This window comes from Corylus avellana, chromosome 3, assembly GCF_965113065.1.
Source record: "Corylus avellana chromosome 3, dhCorAvel1.hap1.2, whole genome shotgun sequence".
In the NCBI taxonomy this organism is placed as follows: domain Eukaryota; kingdom Viridiplantae; phylum Streptophyta; class Magnoliopsida; order Fagales; family Betulaceae; genus Corylus; species Corylus avellana.
The window spans coordinates 33,709,533-33,735,197 of record NC_142492.1 but is presented as its reverse complement, the minus strand read 5'-3'; the positions used below and the strand labels follow the sequence as shown (position 1 = coordinate 33,735,197).

The 25,665-nt window shown below is 37.2% G+C and overlaps 2 protein-coding genes across 6 annotated transcripts; both read left to right on the top strand.

Moving 5' to 3' along the window:
* Positions 1–6,334: 6,334 nt before the first annotated feature.
* On the top strand, positions 6,335–12,978 carry LOC132176449 (ribosomal protein L29 family protein). Of its 5 annotated transcripts, none has more exons than XM_088514999.1 (6): positions 6,335–6,477; positions 6,691–6,860; positions 7,118–7,205; positions 7,330–7,502; positions 8,189–8,346; positions 12,467–12,978. In XM_088514999.1, the coding sequence occupies exons 4-6, from the start codon at positions 7,346–7,348 to the stop codon at positions 12,572–12,574; spliced, it is 423 nt and encodes a 140-aa protein (XP_088371125.1). In that variant the 5' UTR covers positions 6,335–6,477; positions 6,691–6,860; positions 7,118–7,205; positions 7,330–7,345; the 3' UTR covers positions 12,575–12,978. The 5 variants fall into 5 exon arrangements, with proteins under 5 accessions (XP_088371125.1, XP_088371126.1, XP_059444641.1 ...); XM_088515000.1 differs by having other exon boundaries at positions 6,335–6,491; XM_059588658.2 differs by lacking the exon at positions 7,118–7,205.
* Positions 12,979–17,581: 4,603 nt separating this feature from the next.
* On the top strand, positions 17,582–25,529 carry LOC132173629 (uncharacterized). Its single transcript, XM_059585167.2, has 4 exons — positions 17,582–18,101; positions 19,619–19,990; positions 20,105–24,509; positions 24,927–25,529. The coding sequence occupies exons 1-3, from the start codon at positions 17,970–17,972 to the stop codon at positions 24,467–24,469; spliced, it is 4,869 nt and encodes a 1,622-aa protein (XP_059441150.2). The 5' UTR covers positions 17,582–17,969; the 3' UTR covers positions 24,470–24,509; positions 24,927–25,529.
* The last annotated feature ends 136 nt before the right edge of the window (positions 25,530–25,665 follow it).

Here is a 25,665-nt window from a genome sequence, read left to right as displayed (position 1 = left end):
TGTGTTTTAAATTGTTTTTTTAATGATTTTGAGAAAGAAAGAAAAAAACTAAATTCGGTAAGGGCGATGTGTAGATCAAGTTTTTTACACCCTCCAAAAAAAAAAAAGCTTATACGCTAGCATCCTATATTGTTGACCATACACCGAGGCTCCATTCGAAAATGATTGATACGCAACGGAAAATAAACAAAAGAGTTTGTTAGATGTATTAACAATGATCACTCAAGACGCTTAAGTTAGTGTATAAAGTTTAGTGAGGTTGAACAAAATATTAGTGAGTGAATGAATGAAGGGGATGCAATATGTTGGCGCACATTCTTTAACTAGATGGGTCGTTTATCACTTTGTGTTTAAAAGCATTTCTAATTGATCTTTCATTCTTACTTCTATTCGGATAAAAAATGAGAAAAACTCTTCCTTGTAACCCCTTTCGTGATTTGAAAAAAAAAAAAAAAAAAAAAAGATCATACATGAAAGTGTTGCCTCCTATTAATTTTTATTCATAAAGCTTATTTTCTCGCCTTTTTTTATTGGTAGGAAATGCGCCTAGCTAAGGGAATCATAATGGATCTTCTACCCTTTATAGTTGCCAGTAGGAACGAAGCCAAAAACTATTATAAGTGGGGGCCAGGAGCCAAAAAAATTTATTGTTAGGGGCCAGTTAGCTAATTTTTTTTTTAACCTCACGGAGGTGCAAGTAGGAACAAGATCCTCTCCATTTCGGTTTAAATGAAGAGTATCCATTTTAGTGTAAAATTAAGGATAATATTGTCTCAACATTAAAGTTTAAAGACAAAATTTACAATATTACCCCTCATTTTACACTAAATTGATACTCTCAATTTCAAATGAAATGGAGAGGATCCTATTCTTATTAAGTTGGTATTTTTCTGTAAGTTATGTACCATTTATGATGGGATTTGAACCTCAAGTGGGAAAAAATAAAAATATGCAAACTCAAGCACTAATAAAGAATTGGGTTAAATACTTAATATCCCTTTAGGGTTTTATTTCTTTATTTTTTTCTCCTTAATGTTTGATTTTTATCACATGAGGTACCTGTGGTTTTGATAAAGACCAAATTGGTCATTCTGTCAATTTACCGTTAGTTGACATAACGGAAGTCCATGTCATTGACACGGGAACCAATTAAAATTCGACACTTGGCATAAGTAGCCATGTCATCAGTTAAATTTTTTATTTAAAAAAAAATTTGGGGTGGCCTTGGCCATTTGGAGGTGGCTCGGCCACCCCCATCCGGCCAGATCGAGGTGGCCGTAGCCACCCCAAATTTTTTTTTTTCCTTTTTTTTTTTTTAGAAAAATAAAAAATTTATTTAGGTGGCCACGTCACATGGCCACTTATGCCAAGTGTCAAATTTTAATTGGTTCATGTATCAATAACATGGACTTCCGTTAAGTCAACTAACGGTCAATAGACGAAATGACCAATTTGGTCTTTATCAAAACCACAGGTACTTCCCATAATAAAAATCAAACTCTAAGGAAAAAATATAAAGAAATGAAACCTTATGGGGTATTAAGTATTTAACCATAAAAATGTTTCTGTTCTTAATAATTGAGGGGGGACCATGGCCTATACCAGTCTCCCCCTCCCACAGTCCTTGATTACCGGGGAAGTTATATAACATGACATCAATGATGGAACTAATTTTAATAAACTAAGAGAGGCCATGGCTCCCACTGGTTTTCAATTTTTCTTTTAAATTTTTGCTTATAAAGTTGAATATATATGTGTTTTTAAGCTTAAAAATTACGCTTAACTCAACTCTTATTAACAATATGCTTGACTTCTCGTTCATGTTTTAACCCTTTCAAATAAAAATCTCGATTCCATGATAGCCTTGAGGGACTGAATAGATGTAAGATAAACATCACATTCTTTGTTTATTGTTCATCACTTCTAGAATACCATTTCGATTGGGTGGAAATTAAAGTTTTGTTTTATATTATTTTTGTTCAAATCATAGGAGGAGTATGTGGTCAAAAGAAACAATGTGATGAATTGGAAGAACACCCGCGAAGAAAAACGTCGGTGGGAAATAGTCAAAGAATCGAGTAAGCTTCCAAAGGGGGTTGCAATCGGTGATTAAAATCTGCGAACGCATGCTGTCGGATTTTGACGTTTGCAAGCGCTGAGAAGACAGGTGGACAGCCTTTTTGACGTATATAAGAACAACCTTCGCCGGATTTTGTGAACTACACTCACCGAGGATATATATATATATATATAATACTTAAAATTATATTTTTATTTTTTATAATTATTTTAAAATACTAATATTATAGTCTTTATCAAATATTGTTAAAAATAATAGAGAATAATTGAAAGGGTCACGGCAACATTATTATAGAATAATTATAAGATAAAAATGTTGTACATAGAATTATCTCTTCTCATTATATATCATTATTTTTGTGCTAGTTGCTTTAATTAAGAAAAATAAAGAAATATGTTTACGTGGGTTTTTGCACGGTCGGGTTGCTCGATAGGCACCTATAAAATGTTACGGTTCTTTAGTTTATTTTATTTGGATTTGTCTTTATTTTTATGTACGAATCTTGATGAGTCAATTTTAGTTTATATTTCATCACCAACCTTAGTTTGTATTTAAATAAGAGACGCTAACTTAACCTTAACTCTCTTACGTAATATGTAATGAATCATTTATTTAAAGGGGTTATGTTATGAATAAATGCATAAAAAGAATTAATCTCAAACTTTATGTTTAAAAATGTTTTAAGTCCTATTCAACGAATCTCAAGAGTTTAAGTTCTCTCAAAACGTAATCATATATCGCGTCTTGCGTGTTTGTGAAAACATTCACTTAACATAAAACAAGAAGAAAAATAATCAAAGTGACATCGGCATAGACGGCGGGAGTGAGAATAGTTGCTTAATAAAGTAGATTCTTAATTATTAATGTCCGCATATGTGAAAATGGGAATGGCAGTTGGTGATGCATTGGATTGAAAACTTTTAAGGATAGGTTAGATTGAATTGCAAGTAAAGTGATTGTGAATCATTGAATAAGACATCAGTTTATTGTTATTGAAAGGCATGCAAGGACAACGAATAAATTAATTATAGATTGACCCATTTAAACAAGATATCATCATGTTCCCTTATATTTCTTTCACCCACATGACACCCCCAAATCATGCTCTATTGAAATATTAGCCTAGAGGCATTGATTGGTCCATAGGACAAAATTGTCAAAATTTGAAATCTAAAAGAAAAGTAATTGAGCCCTTGGGAAAATATATTATTATTGGGGAGGAGCTGCTTAAGTTTGTCCTTTTCTTAGGTAATCAGTAGATTTCCCTGTCAACTTTTGTGGACTCTCAAGGGTATATGTCAACATCTTATTGGTGGGTGCCAAAAGTATTTAATCAAATCACCTAACTTTAGTCAAGAGATTATGCAGAAGAAAAGGGTGTCTAGGGTTTGGCAAAACTATAGTATAAAAATGAATGAAAGGTTAGATATGAGAAGGGGAAATGAATAAATGAGAGAATGGATTAATTTTAGAAAAAAGTGTATAAAGGAAACAAAAAAGGGACAGAACATGGGGGTGTTGCTTTCAATTCTTTAGATGGTACTCATGCGATCATGCCACCCAACCCTTCACTATGCAGGGACCACGGCTTGGCAAATTCTTGTGCCTTGTTTGGGGCTCTCTTTTTCTCTCAAACAAAAGCACTTTCTCTTTTATTCTCTTGCCTTCTTTTTTTTTTTTTTTCTTTTGTCTTGGCTTCATTTCTTGCATTCTTAAGTTGGAGAGATGTGGTTGCTAGCTACTCTCTCTCTCTCAAATACAAGCATGCCACACATGCACGTACGTGCCCACAAAGATTGGACAAAGGTGGTTGCTCTATCTATTTCCCAACATGAACAGCTTGTAGCTATTATAAATAAATAAATTTTTGTCCACTTAAATATATATTATAAATAAATAAATAAATTTTTGTCCACTTAAATATATATTATAAATAAATAAATAAAATTTTGTCCAATTATATATATATATATATATATATATATATATATATATATATATATATATATATAAACACTTAGATATGTAATACAATAACACATGGTATATATAATTTAGAGAAATACTTGGGTACAGGAGCCTCATTCGAATGAGACAACTCATGTTCGAACAAGCCACTTAAAGCGCCACGTTGGATTAAATAAATTCCCTTCGAACGGAACATGGTACATTCGCATGGGGATGTTTTTACATGTGAATCAAATGTATCCAAAACTGTATTTGATTTTCTGTAAGCTTGTATTTGGTTTTCTTTTCCTGTTACCTCTGTAATCTCTTTGTTGTATGAAGGAAGGTTTGTTTAAAAAACAAAAAAAAAAAAAACAATGTATCCAAGACGTTGTAAGAAAATGAATTGGGGCTTTCAAAGCCCTAGAGAAAACCCTAATTTCTTGAATTTTCAGTCATCTTCCAACAGCCAAAAAGAGAAAAAAGATAGGAAAGCAGAAAGGGGAGAGCTTTTGTGGGTTTGGAAGCAAATTCAAGTTTCAATAAAGTAAAGATACTCACTTTTTTTTTTTTTTTTTTCTTTTGTGTGTGTGTGTGTGTTAGGGCCGGTTTCAGTGTGCGTTTGAGGGGTCTAAAAGTGCGTTTAACACTCAAAAAATCCGTTTGAATACAAAAGTACTCGTTTGATAGAAAAAAAAATTGAAAGTACTTTTAAATGTCCAAAAAACCTAAAAATAGCCGAAACGCACTTTCAGCAAAAACGTAAAAATGAAGCTTTTGTAAAAAAAAAAAAAAAAAAAACTTTTTTTTAACTTAGAAACTCTATTTTTCAAACACGATCCCAAATATATTATTAATGTGTATAGAAATTGTATTTATGTAGGTTGTATTTTCGTGTGAGTTTAGGGCCGTTAAAGTAGGAAATGGAGAAAATGAGGGGTTTTCACAAGCTTTGGGAAAAAGGATGAAACTTTTGGGGGACTTGTCCTATTATTTATTTATTATGTTATATGAATAACAATTATATTCCAAGGTCTCTAGATTCGTATATATTATAGAAAATATTATAAAGGTAAGCAAAGCACAAGATAAAAGGGGGTTTTGGGATTTAAAAAAAACCCATGTTGTTACTGTATTTCACTCAAAACATTATGCTACTTCAAGCATCGGAGTTGTCCTTGTCCCTGGGAATCGGCGAACTTGTTTACTATCTTTTTTATTTTGCAGGTAATCTATTGTCGATCCGGCCATATGAAAAATTGATTCAACAATAATTAAACTATAATATACATAAAAAAGAAATTCTGCATGAAAAATACTCTAATTTGGCCAAACTCAAATACTCTTATCAGCATTATAAATTTATAATTATTTATATTGCACATCACCATTTCTAGATTTTTATTTTATTTATTGGTTTTTTATGATACATTTAGATATTAATGTCAATTTAATATGAATTATGAACTAAGCATAAATTAAATACTGAGTAAATAGTATGTATTATGATCTCCTGGCTTACACTCAGCAAAGATCTGCTTTTTCTTTTTATTTTTTTAATTTTTATTTGTTTATATTTTTTATTTTTATACTAATTACTACTTTGCTTGAAAGTATGACAACAACATAAGAAGAAGATATTATATCGCTTATTCTAAATTAGTCTGTTTTTGGCAAATATCTCACAAATTTTTTTAAAGTAACATAAGTATGTCATAAAATTGGAACATAGTAAGGAAACAATAGGACACCTATAACCATTATTTTAGCTCTAAATATTTCATCAAAATCATATGCATGCATGTAATTCTATTTACATTTTTTTTTTAATTATAAATTTTTATGACTTTTATTTTTATTATTATTATTATTTTTTATGGTGGTTCGGTAACTCTTTGACTGAATTTGGGGTGGTCTAATGGGTGGATCGACCAACCCCTAGGTCAACCAGCGGTGGCCAAACCGCTTCCAATAGCATTGATGGTCGTTCGGCCGCCCCCTCAGTTTTATATATATACATTTTTTGTGTCTATATTTTTATATTATAAGGGACACATGCCGTCTTCTAATTATGTATGACATGGCAGCACCGTTAGAAAATTTAAGGAAAGGTGAACCGCAGGATCAATTTGATAACTCTTGCCCAGCTTCTAATTTTTTTTCTTGAATTTATGGGAAAAATTTTGTCTTAATGAGAAATTTTAGGATCATTTTTATCTTTCTTTTAGGCTCAAGCGAATTGGGCTTTAAACAGACGGGGTTCTCATCAACCTTGTGACAAGCCCATTGTGAGCACCTTTTTCCAGTGACCGAAAGAGCCAGCTCTCTAAAACGGTAAAACCCCATTGCGCCCCAGAAACCCAAAACCCCAGCAAGGACAGCCGCTACGTTCAACGAAAATTTCCCACACAAAGAAGCTGATACTTGAGACACTGTCAACCCATTTTCGGGTATGCCTCTTTATGTATGTATTCTTTTACTTTGTATGGACTCGTGTGTTGATTTCAACCGAAATTTTGGGATTATTGTTCATCTAATTCTTCAATGTCCTATTAAGTTATATTTGTTCTTGAATGCCCATTTAAAAAAGTATGATTTGAGGGTATTTACTTTGATTCTCGCTTTCCATTTGCTGTTTAGTAACCCATCAATCTCTTCTTCAGGTTATTTCTGTTTTTGGTGCATTTGATGTGTGAAAAAATGTAAGACAAAACATAGGAGCCCATCAGGCCTAGTTCGTGTCTTGGGTTGCCTATATAGGATAATAGCTGCGAGAATCGGATTGTGAGTAAAACTTCTACAGAAGATTTGTTGGGAAGTGAGGAATCGGATTGTGAGTAAAGGGAAATTTAAAGCAAGTGCTGTCAATTTATATCTCATAAAATTTTGAGTTGATCCTGCTGTGTGTCTGGTGGGCTGCTAGGAGCTCTCTGGTTCTGTTGAGTTTCTTCAAGGCTGTGTTTTCTTGGTTTCTGGTGGAAGTTTGTTCTGATTGCTGTTTGGTGCTGTTCTAGAGTTTCTTTTGTAGTGATTGCTTGACATTTGTATATTGTTCCTGATTTTGTTTTTTGTTGTTGTGGCCATTACCAGAAGATTGGGATTGGCTTTGTTAGTTTGTATAGGGGTTGGTGTTGTAGGTTGCTTTGTGGCAACTTGAGTTCCAGTAGTTTTGTTACTGGTGGGACTTTGTATTCCTTTGTGTGGTTATAAAAAATTTCTTTCATTCATAAAAAAGAAAAAGAAAAAGCTGCGAGAATGTTCTCTGATTCTTTTCTCTAATGTATTATTGCATTGGTATGCAGCCATCTGATCAAAATCATGTTTCTGTCAAGAATTTTTGGGAGAACACTATTTGCTGCAGCTAAATCAGAAACATCTACTGCCACAGCTGCGGCTGCTTCAGCAGCTAGGAACCCTCTGGAAGAGTTCTTTGAGGCAGATAGAAGTGTAGATGATGACAAACCCGTTGTCTATGGTAATGGCATTTCGTTTTCCTTCTTTCTGTTTCCTCATTGCCTTTACTGGTTGTGTTACTTTTTTATTCATGGCCTTATGGTATAAGATATAGCTGGTTTGTTTTGTCATGACTTCCATAAGAACAAAAAGGCAATGTTATGTTATTATGTGTGAAAATTAATGGAATAGAAGGATGGAAAAGTGGTAATTTAGTGGGGTCTGAAATTTAATCAACGAGGTAAATTATCAAGAGAATATGAAAAGGCTAAAAGTTTATTAAGCACTCAAGAGACTTGCAAAGATAAAAGAAAAAAAAAAAAAAAAAAGAGTGGAAGAAAGAAAAAGAAAGCTAAATACAGTTACAATAATATTTACATTTAAAAAAATACAGTTAAGAATATCTGTAATTGACAAAAGTGTGGGAATTGAATTAAACCAAACTCAACCCAGCATTAGATTATATAGTCGTTCATGGGGTTGATGGTCACATGTCCGAGGTGCTTCATCTAGTTCTCGTATTTGCATAAATGTAGATTTTACACAATGGTTTTTATCATATCAATTCTCTTTTCAAACAAGTACCCTCGAAATATGTTTCTATAAATTTAAATAATGAATTAAAAGGTTAATATTTTAGAGTTGCTTCACTAATTTTTTTAAGATAAAACTTTATCCAATCTGAATTCATTTTGCAAATGATTTCAGGTCGAAGTTGGAAGGCTTCTGAACTGCGGCTGAAGTCATGGGACGATCTTAATAAGCTATGGTATGTGTTGTTAAAGGAGAAAAACATGCTTATGACTCAGCGCCAGATGCTTCATGCACAGAATCTAAAATTTCCTAATCCAGAGCGCATTCCCAAGGTATAACTCCATTACTTTGCTTCTACCTTCATACAGTATGCAATTCTTGACACTTCTGGCTCCTCAAATGCTTGGCTAATTGGGCAAGGGTTGAGTATAATTTGGATGATATAGCCATTTTGTCTTCAAACCTAGGACATCACTAAAACTCCTTTGCTGCTAGTATGGCAGTTCTTACAAAATTCTGGGATAATCTTCCTGTAGACAGATACAAGGACTTTAGTGTTATATAAACTGAAAATTGATGTTAAAAGTTCTGCATCAGTATATCCAATATTCTTGTTTTCTTGGCTGCATTGTAAGTGCTCTGTTGAAGCAATCGAATTCATTTCTTTATGGGTAAATTACACTGTACCCCACCAAACTAACATCCTTTTTGCACTTGGATCTCTAAATTTTGGTAGTTTGTAAGTTTGAGTGACTTGTAGTTTGGAGGTCGAAGTAAAAATAGGGTGTTAGTTTGGAGGGGGAGGAGGGGGTATGGTGTAATTAACCATTTCTCAATTTATGAGACCTTTTTACTGAACATGATATTAACATATAAAAAATCCTTCTCTGAATTGAATTTCTCTGTAGACGGAAATTTTGGTGGTGTAAGTTGTAATAGTTTTTTATTATTGTTATTATTTTATTTTTGTCAACACAATAAGCAAATGCATTAGATACAATATTTGACTAGTGAAGATGCCTGCATAGTGAAGAGAGACATTTTCCTTGAGACATTCAAATCTTCTTCATTAATTGCTGATGCCAATAGCTAATATTACCTATACCCTATTGTTCCACACTTTGAATTGCTGGCCTAAAGATGTTGGGAAGTTCATCTTGGCATTACACTTTCAATCCCGGGGATGATCCAAAGTATATAACTGAATGGGACATCCACCAATTGTTATTCATTCTCACTCTGAGGAGTATCTATTGTGAAGATATACTGTATGTCCAGAACAGGGAATTATTTTTATCACCTTCAACGTGACAATAACAAAATGGAACTAGGAAGAGATTGTGCTTTCCAATGGTGAAGAGAGAAATATTCCTTGAGCTATATTATTTTCTAGTTTTAACATAGTTGATGCCAGTAGCTAACACAGCTTTCAACGGTGGGTTCTGTTCTTTTATAGCCAGCCTAAAAAGGTTCAAAGTCAATTTTGGCTTTATGTTTGAAAGTATAAAGTTAGTGCAGAAACAGCCCAAAATCTGTAAAAAAATAAACAAATATTTAGCCTCACTCCATTCTAACTCATTTATAACTGCTACCATCAAGCTTTAAAGTGATCCAATTCCATTTCCAAGTGAGGTAGGAAGGTAAGTTGCTATCTCTATCATTAACCCATTCAACCTTTTGGAGCACCCTTCTAAATGTGGTGAACCCCATTTTGGTCCCCCCTATTGACAACCATCTCTCTCTCGCCATCTTGCTTTGAGCCTGCCACCCCTCTTACTTTGGTTTGTGGCATTTTGTTGGCCACCTGAATTCACATGTCTTTCTCCCTGATAATCATTGCACAGAAAATCGAGATTCAAATGCTTGATATACAAATTTTAACTGCATTGGCTTTGTATTTTTCAATAATTTTTTACTTTTCATTGTTGGAGCAGTAATCAAATGGTAGATGAATTTAATAGAATCATTTTTCGTGCAGTTTCTTCTCCCAAAGATGACCTCCTTGTTGTTGAACTCAAACTCAGTGAACTGTTTAGTGTCTAGAACTGATATGCAAGAGTCTCCACTTTGAGTGGTACAATGGATGAGTTATGTGAAGTCGGTTTAATAATTACTTATATCCACATTGTTTATAGTTATATCAATATTGTTCTTCAACAGCCACTTGGATTGGGCTGACAAAGAGAGGTGGGGCTAAATCGTCCAAATTTTATCTAGGAGGAAAATCTGACAAAATTAAAAAAATAAGTAATTTCCTTATATTAACCCCCAATCCTGACTTGATACGGCTGTGATAAATTTTCAAATTTCTTAATTGCTTTGGTATGTTAGGTCATGCCCAGAAACTGGTTATTTACGTTTGATATAAAAAACATTAAGGGAGTCAATTTGACATATATCACATTTTCTTCGATGCTTTCGGCTACTAGGTTACTCTAAAACTTTTGTGATGATACCACGTACACGTGACTTTAATTTCTGTAATTAGAATTGCCACTTCAGATATGTTTCACATTTTGGATCAGCATGACTGAGTTTGGTGATGCAAGGGACAAGACGAGTTAATTGGGTGCATGTAGTTTTATTTAGGTCTAATAATTGGGTTATTAGAGTCAATGGTGTTTTTGGTAAGGGTGTTGTCCTAGATTTGGGTTTAGTCGTTATTCTATTTAAGTGTATTTTGTTCTCCAATGGAATAAAAAATATGAGAAATTGATTCTCCTTCCTTCTCTCCTTCTCTTTGTTCCTCTCCTCCTAGCTTTTTCTCTCTTTCTCTGTCTTCTTTCTTTCTCCCTTTTCCCCATTTAGCTTCTCTCCTCTCTCTCTTCCCTACTTTCGCTATGTGATTCTTATGATTATTGTTGGTCCTTCATCAAATTTCGTATTAGAGTCAAACCCGATTGTTTTCCATGACAATCTTGCAATCCATGACTGTGTTACATCAGCGGATCCCATGCCATGACAATCATGTCTCAAACACAGCCGATGTCCATCATCCCAAACCTTCCCATTGTCACTCACAATAAACTGTGAAACCCACCAAGACGCCCAAACCGCTGTCATTACCAAAAAAGACTTGGGGAAAAAAACCCATCTCAAACAAACTCAACCCATCGGAACCAATAACCTATCAGAACCAAACCGACCCATAACCCACAATCCACTATCAACTTGTTGCAAGCCTCTACATCACTAGCCACTGACTGTTATGTTGCATGGTAATCGCACCACCACCCAATCCAAACAGAAAAATGTTGTCGAAACTCATCGTGACAATCTCCACCCATTGGAGTCAACCCCACCTAGAACCACAAGCAACAACCCATAGCAATTCGTTCACCCCACAGTACTGTGTTGCTGCCACCTAAGCACCCAGGCCCATGACCGAGCCGTAACCAACATTCCACAACAATTAACAGAGTCCTTCACACAACCTTCCAAATACCCAAGCACCCCACATTATGTGTACTTGCACTGCCACTTCGAACCATAGTCACCGCACGTCACCCAAATATCCTTCATGCAGGGCTACCATTACACAATGTCTCTTTGCACCCTCCACACACCATTGCTTTTGTCACGTTAACATCTCACCAGCACCGCCACCATCTAGCCATTGCAGTTCACTCCTTGCCACTGCCGCCGTCATAATTCCACTTTGCCGCCATCGCCACTGTCTCGCCTATGTGTCACTACTGTTATTGTCAATCATTCAGAGTCACGACTCCTCCTTGTCCTCATCAACCCACTGCCTCCTAACCTTGGTTTTGCTCTGTTGATGTTGTATGAGAGAACAAAGATGCATCGCTTGGTTTTGTGAAGGAGTTGGTCAGCAGGTCAAAGCGATTAAAATAAAGAGATTTGGATGCATGTTGCTTAGCCTACCTGTCAAACCAAGGTTCGTTGGACCCTTTTCAAAACTTGAGAGGTTGAGTTTTCTCCTACCAGCGGAGAATGATGCAAGGGACGAGACAAGAGTTAATCAGGTCCATGTAATTTTATGTAGGTCTAATAATTGGGTTATTAGAGTCATGGGTGTTTTTGGTCATTCAATAAATGGGCGTTTGCCTAGAATAGGGTTTAGTCGTTAGTCTATGTAGTTTGTTTTGTCTTCCAACGGAGTCAGACTTTGATGGAATAAAAAATATGAGGAATTGATTCACCATCCGTTCTCTCCTTCTCTCTCATCCTCTCCCCCTTGCTTCTTCTCTCTTTCTCTCCTTCTCCTCTTTTAGCTCCTCTCCTCTCTCTTTTCCATACTTTCACCTGTGATTATTGTTGGTCCTACATCAGAGTGCAAGAAAAAGGAATTTTGGAATGTCGTAACTTCTTAAGCTTTAAATTTGTGTGTAAAGGGCACATGTGTTTTATCTTTTCCTTTGTCTTCCTGGAACCACGATTGCTAATTGGGATTTTGGTGATTCTTGGTTCTTAATTAAAAATAAATTTCAGGTGAGGAAGTCAATGTGCCGTATCAAGCAAGTTCTCACTGAGAGAGCAATTGAAGATCCAGATCCCAGGAGATCTGCTGAGATGAAGAGGATGATAAATTCTCTGTGATGACTTCCAGCTTCTGTCAGTTCCCAAAACACCACCACTGGGAATGTTGGTGGACTGCAGTATGGCCTTATTTTTCTGGGTGTAGGGCTGCAGCTTCTGGTAATTCAGAGTATCATTGGTTCAGAGTAAATTGACAATTTGCAACCTATTTGTGAATTTACAGATTACTTGCTTTTTGTCTCTCATGTTAGTCTTATTTGTAGTGTTGGCCACTGAGCACATGATTAACACAGCTTGTACTTGGTGAGGTGAGCGGTGGCTATGTAGAACATCAATATGTATTTTGTTTGGCCCACAATGTCTGAGTATCCTAATCTGTCTCTTGGTTTTCTTTTTGAACTTATTTTCTAGTCTTATGAGTTTTGCTATTAGTGACATGATGATATGTTGGTGTTTGCTAGTCACTGTTATTGTGAAAATGGTTTGTTTGCAGGTATGTATATATAGACGGATTGATAGGTCATACATTCTAGAACATATATATATTAAAGGTTCACACAAATCAAATTCTCTTTTACTTCCTCCCTAATGTGATGGATTTTATTATGGAAACATCTTCATGTTCTTCTGTACTGCCCTCGAATATCGAATCTTTGGGATTTGAAAATCTCTCTCATTTGGTCTTATACATAAATTCAAGCTACCTTATAAATTTTAGTATTCTGTCTGCGCTACTAACATTTCATTTTCAGTCCATCAGCTGCATGGCTTTAAATGCATGAGGTACTTTGATGATAAAACCACTGTCAATATGAATTATGGGTATGCTTGTTAATGTGTTTTGGGCCTTTTTTTTTTTTTTTTTTTTTTTTGGTTTGAAAAAAATGTTCTAATGTGACATAATGATGAAAATTATTTTTGTAATTTTAGGAGCATTTTGTGTTTTGAGATGTTTGTTAATGTATTAGTCATGAAAAAAAAAAGAAAAAAAAACGGATTTCTTTGGATAAAGATTAAATATTTATTTATTGAAGAAGAGGGTTGGGAGTAGGATTCAGTAGGTGTACATCCTGTGATCAGTGCCAGGTGTCTGTTTTGGTGGGTATATGTCAAGCCATCTTACTGACTTTATACACTTTTGATTGGTAGATAGATTGTGTAGCACATGGCCTGTTGCTTTTGATTGAGATCCCAACTGCAGGAATGGTGGGATAGAGTGATTTGCAATTGTTGGAGACACAAAAAAGAGAATATATATATATATATATATATATATATATATATATATATATATTATTGTTAGGACAAATGTTTCCTTCAATTTGAGGTGGAGAAAATTTCTCTAATTCAATCACATACGCCGTTAGAGCATGTGATTTTCACTTGCTTTCACTTGCATTTCTAAAAATGCATGTGAAAATTATGTGCTCAAGGACATTTCAGTTTAATAGACTTGGTTGAAATAATTTTCTGTGACTTTAGTTTAGTTTGAAAGAAAATCTTCCTTATTTCTGTGATGCAGGACAATCAGAAATTGAGAAGTTAAAGAGAAGATGACAAATAGTCTACAAATAGACTAGGGATAAAACCCTAGCCCTAACCCTAGTGACACTTGGGTCAATAGCCCACTAAAATAACATAAAGCCCAGCTAAATAGTAAATCAACATAACATATGACAGCCCAAACACACGTGTAATCACCTGCTCGTATCTTGTGTCCCAATCATGCTGACTTCAAAAGATGACAATAATTTACATTTCTGAACCTGTTTCCTGTCGTCTTCAATGATTCTGCTTCTTGGTCGCCAAGAATGGCAATGAATCATGCCGAAAAAGTGGTTCGTTTTCATTGTTTTTGACAGCAAACTCAAAAACATGTAATTTATCTTCAACATGGCAAGCCAATTGAAATCTAGGGTTTCAATGCAATTTGGTTTTGCCCAGATTGGACATACGTGCAAGCACACACAAAGGCATAAAACAAGTTGTGGTGGGGGGTGATTAAGACAGCTAATTAAATTCCCTTCCCCATCCGTGTGGGCTTCAAAACCTTTCTAACGGTGACGGCCGAAAACAGCTCTGGTTTTCTTGCTCTGGTTTTCTTAACAGACAAGTTATCATGTTTTCTAGAAAGATGGAGGCACAAACTAACAAACCCATCATAGCCATGGAAAACATGAAGCACCCCACATGCCTTAGCCAGGAAAATGATGTCTACAATACATATTGGAAAACGATGTTCAAATCTTATTTGTAGACCTTTACAATGTTTGTTTATGTCATGTCATGAATTTATTTATTTATTTTTTAGAAAGTACTAATAAACGATGCTAACATTGCCGCGTTTTCGTCAATGTTCATTTGACATAAGTTTTCACCATAATATAATAAAGAGTAATGTTAGGTACTATATTTTTATCTTCCTAAAATCCTTCCAAAGCTGATGTGGCTTTTAAATTAAGTTTTAGATGAATTATACTTGAATTTTTTATTAAATAGTGATTTTGAAAGCTACATTGGCTTTAGAAAAATTTTAGGAGGATAAAAAGATAATATTTAACATTACTCTATAATAAAATATGTCTGACCAACAAATGGAGAGATCAATTTTTTAAAATATATATATATATAAAGTAACTAAAGAGGTAGCCAATGGGGTGGGCCAACAACTATTTTACCCTATATTGGGGTGATCATCTATCCAAGCTACTCCTACTCCTTTGGAGGTGACTGACAACCCATTTACAGGTGAGTGAGTAGTTGACCATCCTTAACAGTCGATGGGGTGGTGTGACCACCTCCGAGGTCTCGACAAGGTGGTGACCATTCTTGAAGGCCCAATTGAAAGTGGCTTCGACCACACCACAGAGCCATCAAGGGTTGTTGCGATCGCCCCTCGCAATTATCATGAATGGTTGTGACCACACCCTTGAACCATCAAGAGTACTTACAACCACTCTTGAAACCATTGGGAGTTGTACAAACAACCCTAAAGGGTTTGAAGGGTGGTCGACCACTCTCTCATACACCAGGAAAGTGATTGGATCGGTTTGGAGTTAGAGACGGATATAGCGGTGGCTCATAGGGGCTATGCCCAACCCCCATTTCTCAAAACTTTTTTATTTTTTTTTATTTTTTTAAAGACAAAACTATATATATTGACAAATATATACTATATTTGGGCTAAAAATTTAAGTTGTGGCCCTTATGGACAAAACCCTTTTATTTTATGACCTATTATAAATATCCAAATTTCATTTAAAAACTTATAAAAAGACCCAATCTTAACTTTTAGCAACACATCAATCTATGTAAAATTCCATATGTTGTTATTTGCATATTGAGGTAGGACAATTGAATGGCTCTTTCCCCCTCCCCCCCCCCCCCCCCCCCCCCCCCCCCCCCCCCTTTTTTTTTGGCATGAAGAACTTAATAGCATTGAGGAATTTTATTGATATTGAAGTGTTCATGAATATTACATGCTGAAATTTTAGAATCTCCAATAAACATATCATATTGAGGTATTTACACCCAGAGATTTTTCCAATTTAAATAAGTTTTCTACGAAAATCATACGGGACCTTAAGTTAATTGATGATTTTACAATGTAAAATACATTATCATAGGAATATGATCATTTTAATTTCAAATGAAATGGATAGTTCCCGTTAGTGTTTTTTTAGAGGGGTAAAATTGTCATTTTAATTTTTTTGAATAATTTAACCCATTTAAAATATACTAACGGGATATTATCAATTTCAAATGAAATGAAGAAGATCATTTTCCATTATCGTATGGGTATCAATTAAGATAAGGCACCAAAACAACCAAAAATAAAAGAACTTAAATTCAACCAACAAAATTAAACGGGGTCTTAAGTTAATTGATTGCATAATACAATATATCTAATTGTTATTTAATAATTATCAAAGTTTTAAAAATAAACCCAAAAAAGTACACAAAGAAGATAAGCTACAGTACTACTACAAGACTTTAGGTTACAAAGTTATTATCATTATGTTTTGACCTCTTTCAATAAGAATTTATGATTTCATTCTTGTCTAGAATAAGGGTATGTTTGGGTGTGCGTTTGAGATGCTTAAAAATGTGTTTAATACGTAAAAAGTCTGTTTGAAAAAAAAAAGTACTCGTTTAATAAAAAAAATTGAAAGCGCTTTTAAGGGCAAAAAAAAACCTAAAAATAGCCAAAAATGTACTTCTGGTAAAAACTTAAAAATAAAACTTTTGCTAAAAATTATTTTTTCTGACTTTAAAACTCTAATTTTCAAATGCAATTCTAAACATGATCTAAGCCTATGATGCCTAAAGGATAAATATAGGATAAAATAGGGGAAGCTACTTCTCAAGGAGCGGCCAACAACCTTAGTTAATTTTGTTTTGTTTTTTTGTTGGAAGTTAACAGCACAACTCAAACTGAAAGTCTGAAACCGTTTATTTTTAAAATAAAGAGTTTTATTAAACCTTTGGAAATTGTGGACCCCGAATCCTAAACAAAGAGACCTACGTTAAGGGAACTAGAAGACACCTTAAAAAAAAAGTAAAAAGAACACGAAATTGACACATTTGCCCTACCACAAACAGCATTTACATCACCCCCTCTTTATTTTCTAGTAATGTGTGTTGGAACAACCCGAGACAACCTTAACTTCTCCATCATACGGCCTCCCTCCATGTGGGTGCTACCTGGCCGAAAATTACTCTGCTACCCCTCTTCTCACAAACCCGTTTGTGACCTGCGTGTGACGCTATCAACACCCACACCGGTCACACGGAGCAATCTTTAGAAGGTCGAAGTCAAAGGGCCACAAATGAGTCAACATTTGGGAGTTTCTCACAGTATTCAGTTCTCAGTTCTCACCCCCCCGATCTAAAATTCTGAAAGGCCCTGTCAGTCAGCCACATTCCTCATATAATTTATTAGCTATCAGGCAGCCTGCCTCACCTGCCCGTCACTCTATCATTATCCTGCCCGAATTGCCCGATCTGCCCGCCCTGCCCGACCCTGCTCTTCCAAGTACCAAGTACAACCTTTCCTTTTTGTGCCGTCTCTCTCTCTCTCTCTCTCTCTCTCTCTTCGATTTTGTTTTCTCTCTAAATTCTCGCGTTTTTTCTCTCTCTAGATCGAGAGCGGGCTTGAATTCTGTATCTGGGTGGATCTGAGGTTTGATTAGATCGATTAATCGGGTTGGGGATAACCCTAGAATAGGAATCGGATTGGGGTGCGGGGGAATTAGGGTTCGGGGATTGGTTCAATGGTGGGGGCTAGGGTTTGGGATCGATCTAGGGTTTTGTGGGGCTTGTTCGGATTGGGGAAGAATTGAGTGGTGGGGGTGGGGGGAATCGGTGGGAATAGAGGTTGGGAATTGATGGTACTCGTGGAAGGGATCGAAGGTGGGATCGAAGGAGGGAAAGGGATTGGGGAAAATGCAAGGCTATGCATGGGCGGGATAGTGAGGAGAGGAAACGGAGTCGGCACATGTGGACAGTCCCCACGCGTGCGATCGTAGCTGCCACGGCCGATGGTTCTTCTTCTTCGACTCTGTCTTCAGCTAATTCGTTTTGCAAGGTTTGGTTTTTAATTTCTTGTTCTTTTTTGTTTTTTTGGGTTTGGGTTTGATTTTGTTTTTACTGTTTGGTGGCCGAGAGGTTGTCGTGTTTGGGACTGGAGTTGATTTGGGATGTTCAGTAATCGAGAAAACGACATGGGATTTTGTGAATTGTGGGGTATTTGTGTATGGGCGATTTAGAAAGAACCTGATTTTACGGGAGATTGTTTTTTTTTTTTTTTTTTTTTTTTGGGTTTGGGTAAGGGGAAATTGAGAAATGAATCCATTTTTTTGTGCGAATCATGTGTATTGGCTCGATATATAGGTGAATCGGAAGAAATTTTTTGCTAAACATGGCTATGAATCCATTTCGTTTTTGGATTGCACTGATGGGAGGTAATGCAAAAATGAACTCGGTTATGTGAAATGGAAAGAGAAGCTTTGGAGGGTGTTGAGAGGTAGATATATTGGCTAATTGCTGATGGGGTTTTCAAGGTGCTGAAAGCCCGAAAGCTTCTTGTGTTTTGGGGTTTTTAAGAATCTTAGTTTTTACAAAAAAAGAAAAAAGAAAAAGAATGTTGACCCTTTAGAGTTTTTTTGAATCATGAGTTTCGTGAACACAAGAATGCAAATAGATCAGAAATTAAGTAAACATTTTGAATCATGAGTTTCGTGCCTTCTAGTTTTATTCGGAAGTTGCTGGATTTTTTAAGGTTTCAGTTCTAGCTGTTGTTCATTATCAGGGTAGCATATGGTTCATGGACCACCGGAAATCACATGTTTTTGGACTACGTTGATTTGTCTTTTGTTTTAGTTGGTTTTACTTTTATGTAGAGTCTATTTCACATTTCACATAAGTAGCACTATCATTTTGGCTCATAGTATATATATATATATATATATATTATATTGTTGTATAAGGCCCTCTTTTTTTGCCTGTCAAACACAGGAAAAGCTTTTTTTTAAGTGAAATTCAAGAATACAATTTTTTCCTTTCTCCAGTACTAAGTGTTGTATAGACAGAGTAGATATTTAGATTCTAGATGAAGTCCAATGGAGATACTTGTAGGTTGCAAGTAATAATGCTAAGGATTGGCCTTCATGGCTCCTCAACATGGAGTTTAGGGATGAAGAAGTGTCACCTAAGTTCAAACCATTCTATTTAAAGCTTTGATACCCACCCCCTTAGGGTTACTCGTGGTAATTGCCTAGTATGTGTGGGATAGAGGGACTACACATGCTTGGGGATTAATCCGGTGCTCTAAGAGCCTTAGCACCTGGTCAGCCCCATAAAAAAAAGAAAAGGAAATGTTCCCGTTGTAATGTAATGGCTAAAAATATGAGTTGATGTTATTTGAGTTCTTATTATAATTCGTATCCAGTTCTTTGACTTATCAAAAGAAGAATTTGGGATTGAGTTTATTCTTCTTGAATTCTTGATTGTACCCCATTGGCATTACTGCATCTTGTTCTCTCAGGAACACTTAATTTATAATTAACTGAATACCTTTTTTTTTTTTTTTTTTCTGTTACTTAGGACGGACGCAAGATCAGTGTTGGTGACTGTGCTCTTTTCAAACCACCTCAGGATTCCCCACCTTTCATTGGAATAATTCGTTGGTTGACTGTTAGTAAAGAGAATAAGATAAAGTTAGGTGTGAATTGGCTCTATCGGCCTGCTGAAGTAAAGCTTGGTAAAGGCGTGCTGTTGGAAGCTGCGCCAAACGAAATCTTTTATTCCTTTCATAAGGATGAGATTCCTGTTGAATCGATACTCCATCCGTGTAAAGTTGCATTTCTTCCTAAAGGTGTTGAACTTTCAGCAGGGATTTTGTCATTTGTGTGTCGGCGGGTTTATGACATCACAAACAAGTGTTTATGGTGGCTAACCGATCAAGATTATATTAATGTGAGTTTTTAATGCTCTTGCACATATTTCTTTTGGCTTCCATTTGTTTATTCTTTGTGTCATTTATCAATCTTCGTACTTGAAACAAAAAAAATTATGAATGTTCTTTTACAGGAACGACAGGAAGAGGTAGATAAGCTGTTATATAAGACACAGATACTAATGCATGCAACATTGCCGCCAGGTGGCAGATCTCCAAAGCCCATGAGTGGTCCAACATCAACATCGCAGTTGAAAGCTGGCTCAGATAGTGTCCAGAATAGTGCCTCTTCTATTCCTTCTCAGGTTAAGGTAAAGAAAAGGGAGCGGGGAGATCAGGGATCTGAGCCTGTCAAACGAGAGCGTACTACAAAAACTGATGATGGGGATTCTGGTCATAGTAGACTGGAAAGCAATTTGAAATTAGAGATTGTAAAAATTACAGAAAAAGGAGGGCGTATAGACTCTGAAGGAGTTGAGAAACTGGTGCAGCTTATGCAGTCTGACAGAAATGAGAAAAAAATAGATTTAAATGGGCGGTCAATGCTTGCTGGTGTTATAGCAGCGACAGATAAGTTTGATTGCCTTAATCGGTTTGTGCAGCTCAGGGGTCTGTCTGTATTTGATGAATGGCTCCAAGAAGTGCATAAAGGGAAGATTGGTGATGGAAGTGGCCCCAAGGATGGTGATAAAACTGTGGAGGAGTTTCTCTTGGTTTTGCTTCGTGCTCTTGATAAGCTGCCTGTAAATCTTAATGCCCTGCAATTGTGCAATATTGGAAAGTCTGTGAATCATTTGCGTACTCATAAGAACTTGGAAATCCAGAAGAAAGCAAGAAGTTTAGTTGACACATGGAAGAAACGTGTAGAGGCCGAAATGAACATCAATGATGCAAAGTCTGGTTCAAATCAGGCTGTCGCCTGGTCTGCAAGACCACGCCTACCTGAGGTTTCCCATGGAGGGAACAGACAATCCGGCACATCCACTGATGTTGTGATGAGGAGCTCAGTTACACAGCTTTCTTCATCCAAAACAGCGTCAGTAAAGCTTGTCCAGGGGGAGAGTAATATCAGGTCTGCATCTCCAGGATCTGTGAAATCCGTACCATCACTTGCACCAGCGAATACTAACTTAAGAGATGCCCAGGCTCGAAATGCTGTTGGTGGCATATCTGATCTTCCTCTAACAACAGCAAGGGACGAGAAAAGCAGCAGTTCTAGTCAGTCTCACAACAACAGCCAATCATGTTCTAGTGACCATGCTAAAACAGGGGGAGTTTCGGTGAAGGAGGATGCAAGGAGCTCTACTGCTGGTTCAATGAGTGGAAATAAGATCTCGGGTAGTTCTTCACGGCATCGGAAATCAATTAATGGATTCCCTGGCTCAGCAGTATCTGGAGTTCAAAGGGAAATCAGTTCAAGCAAAAGTTCCTTGCACAAAAATCCGGCTTCAGAAAAAGTATCACAGTCTGGTATGTCATCTGCAAAGACACTTGATGGGCCCGTTGTCGAGGGTAACAGTCACAAATTGATAGTTAAGATTCCAAATCGAGGTCGAAGTCCAGCACAAAGTGCCAGTGGAGGATCAATTGAAGACCATTCAATCATGAATAGCAGAGCTTCTTCTCCTGTACTTTCTGAGAAGCATGATCAGTTTGATCGTACTCTGAAAGAAAAGAGTGATACTTATCGAGCTAATATTGCTGCAGATGTGAATACTGAATCCTGGCAAAGTAATGATTTCAAGGATGTACTGACTGGGTCTGATGAGGGTGATGGATCCCCTGCAGCCATTACTGATGAAGAGCGTTGCAGGACAGGTGACGACAGTAAAAAGTTGACAGAAGCTAAAGCTGCTTCCTCGTCATCAGGGAATGAACAAGAATCAGGGAATTTGCAGGAGGCTTCTTTGCGCTCCATAAATGCTTTAATTGAAAGTTGCAAGTATTCTGAAACTAATGCATCTATGTCCATTGGAGATGATGTCGGAATGAACCTCCTTGCCAGTGTGGCTGCTGGAGAGATGTCCAAGTCTGATTTGGTCTCACCCACTGATTCTCCGCAAAGAAACACACCTGCAATCGAGCACTCCTGCTCGGGCAGTGATCCGAAGGTTAAATCATCTACAGTAGATGACCTTGCTCGAGAAGAAAGCCAGTCCAATGATGGTGCTGATGATGAGCATGAGAAGCAGGGTGTTATTTCCGGTAATATTGGGCCTAAAATTAGAGAAGGTAATTCTGCCTATTTGGTGTCTGAGGAGAAACCCAGAGGAGACTACTATGGACATTTAAATTCTTCTGATAGGGATTTCCAGCAAACTACAGAGACACGTGTAGAAAGTGATAGAAAATGTACTGAAATAACAGTAGCTGCTTCAATGGATTCCTCCCCTGCAAGCACAATAGAGAAAATTGTGGATATTGAAGGAGGCAAACTACTTCTGGAGGAAAAGGCAGTTGGTGGGGTGAAGTCAGATGTCACTCCAGATGTTAAAGAAAAGGCAAGTTGCTCTTTGTTGAAAGAAGATAAGGTCAAGAATGAAGTTTTAAGTTCTGAGGTTGAGATGGAAGCCATTGATGGGTTCAATGGTGGTGTGCAGATAGAGCAGAAGCCACCTGCATCCACATTTCATTCTGGAGATTCGGAAGGAATCAATGAGGAAGTGGTGCTTTCGGGTGGTGGGAAGGATTTGCTCTCAGAAAATGTTGATGAACTTAAGGCTGAAAAGAATGATGAAACAGATGCTAGGAGTCATGTGAGTCAGGCTGACAAACAAAGACATGAGCGGGAAAGTAATGTTACTGATCATGATGGTGATTATGTGGAGGAGAATTTGGAAAGCAAAGAGGATAATCAACAACGGGGTAGACCAGCTCCTCGCACAGATTCACCTGCAGTTAATGTGCAAGAAACAGAGCAGCCTGAAAGGTCCTGGGGACCGAAGTGGACCAGCACAGAAGCAGATGATGCAGAGGAATGTGTTTCAACCAATGCAGATGTTGCTTCTAAGTCTGCTGCTGGGGTGTCAGATATGGATGCAAAAGTGGAATTTGATTTGAATGAAGGCTTTACTGTTGATGATGGAAAATTTGGGGAAGTGAACAACTTGCCAGCACCAGGATGCTCTGCTGCTATTCATTTGGTTAGCCCCTTACCTTTTACTGTTTCTTCTGTGTCTAGTGGCCTTCCTGCTTCAATTACGGTGGCTGCTCCTGCAAAAGGGCCATTTGTTCCGCCAGATGACCTACTGAAGAGTAAAGGGGAGCTTGGTTGGAAGGGATCGGCAGCCACTAGTGCGTTTCGACCAGCTGAACCCAGGAAGGCTCCCGAAATGCCTCAGGCCACTGCAAACGTTCCTTTTCCTGATGCTACAGCTGGCAAGCAGAGTCGCCATCCTTTGGATATTGACTTGAATGTACCTGACGAAAGAATCCTTGAGGATTTGGCTTCACGAAGTTCTGCACCGGGTCCTGGTTCTTCATCTGGCCCAACAAATAATCTTGAAATTGCTCGTGAGGGACTGATAGGTTCTGAATCTGTTCGTGGTTCTGGGGGACTTGATCTTGATTTGAATCTAGTTGATGATGCTTCTGATATCGGGAATTACTTAACAGGCAATATTCGTAGAGTGGATGTCCCGCTTTTGCCAGTAAAATCACCGTCAGGCAATGCTCTTAATGGTGCCATGAGTGGATTTAGGGACTTTGATTTGAACAATGGGCCTGTAGCTGATGAGGTGTGTGCTGAACCATCTCCGTTTGGCCAGCATGCTAGGAGCAGTCTGCCATCTCAGCCGCCTTTTTCTGGCCTTAGAATGAACAATACAGAAATGGTGAACTTCTCACCATGGTTTCCTTCAGGAAGCACTTATTCTGCTGTCGCTATTCCATCAATTATGCCCGATAGAGGGGAACAGCCTTTCCCTATTGTTGCAACTGGTGGGCCGCAAAGGATGTTGGGTCCCACTGGTGGCAGCAGTCCATTTAGCCCTGATGGCTTCAGGGGACCGGTGTTGTCATCCTCTCCTGCTGTGTCCTTTCCCTCCGGTCCTTTTCAGTACCCTGTTTTCCCATTTGGAACCAGCTTTCCAGTGCCATCTGCCACTTTTTCAGGCGGTTCAACAGCATACATGGATTCATCATCTGCTGGGAAGGGTTGCTTCCCTGCAGTCCGTACGCAGTTTTTAGGACCCACTGGTGCTGTTACATCCCATTACCCTAGGCCTTATGTTGTTAGTTTCCCTGATGGTAGCAGTAACAGTAGTGCTGAGAGCAGTAGGAAATGGGGAAGGCAGGGTTTAGACCTCAATGCCGGGCCTGGAGGCCTAGATGTAGAAGGGAGAGACGAGACTTCTCTTCCAGCAAGGCCACTGTCTGTTTCCAGTTCACAAGCCCTAGCAGACGAGCATGGAAGAATGTACCCGGTGGTGGGTGGTGTATTTAAGAGAAAGGAGCCAGAGGGAGGTTGGGAGGGATACAAGCAACCTTCATGGAAGTAGGAATTTTTAATGGCACAATCTAGCGACCCATGAAAAGCTTGTAAGTTTTCGTTTCTGTTTTTGATACTTTCTGTGCAAGTCTAGTCACCTAGGAGAGTGATAAGGATCTCTGTTTGATGTTTACCTGGATTGTACAAGGATGGGGACGAAATGGGAAATGGAGTTAGTAAAAATTAAAATAAAAATAATTGAAGATAATTTATTAGTGTTTGTACATGTGTGTTGCTCTTTCCATTTTGGTAGCTAAACAGGGGTAGTCAGATTTTGTTTGTAGTGTATTTATCTTTTCCCTGAGCATTGTTTGGTGAAATATTTGGTGGCTCATAATGTTTTTCTCCATAGATGTTGCACAGTTTTTCTCAATGTCTCTTGTCATACTTCTTTTATTTTTCCGGTTAAATGAGGGCTTCATACCCCAATTTTTTTATTAATTATTATTTTATTATCTTCTCTTCAGTGCTTTAGAGGATGGGTGTTGGCTAATCCCCAGAGGTTGTCATCTGACTTGTGTGCTTTCGGAGGATGGGAGGTAAGTGAGTTATCTGATGATGTTCATAGTCTCCGACCCCCGTCTCTTCGCTGTATCAAATTGTATTTTAAAGGAATCTGTCCGGGGCCGATGAGCTAGTTGTTCCGTGAATATGTTTTTGGTGGCTCCAGATCAGTTTCCCCTTTGTAGATATTTTAACTGTTGGAAAGCATGCGATCTGTGTTGCCTAGACATTCAAAATTGGTGCCCTTACTGGTAGTCAGTGCATCAGCTATATATGCCATTGGACTCAACGTCCCTTCCTTTTCCCCTTCCAGTTATGGAGGTTGGACTACTGAACTGCTGAACAGCTTTTAAGCCAACACCTTTTGTATGTGATTTGTTGTTAATTTATCTCTTTTTACCTTTTTTGGCTTCTCCTTCATCCGATCACATATATATAAAACTGACTAGTCACCGAATTTTGGCAACTGAGCTTTTCTTGTTTTGTCATGGTTTGGTTGCTATCCTTGATGTTGTACTCTACTCTAATTTCATTCTATTTTATTTATTAACACTAATTTTAGTCTTTGATACAAGTTAGATTTTTTGCCAGACTTTGCTATTGATATTCTCACTAGTTAATACATAGTGAGGGCCACATCTAGGAGCCGTTTGGTTTAGTATTTGAAGTCATTTTGGTTTTTGGAGTTTGTGTTTGCTTATG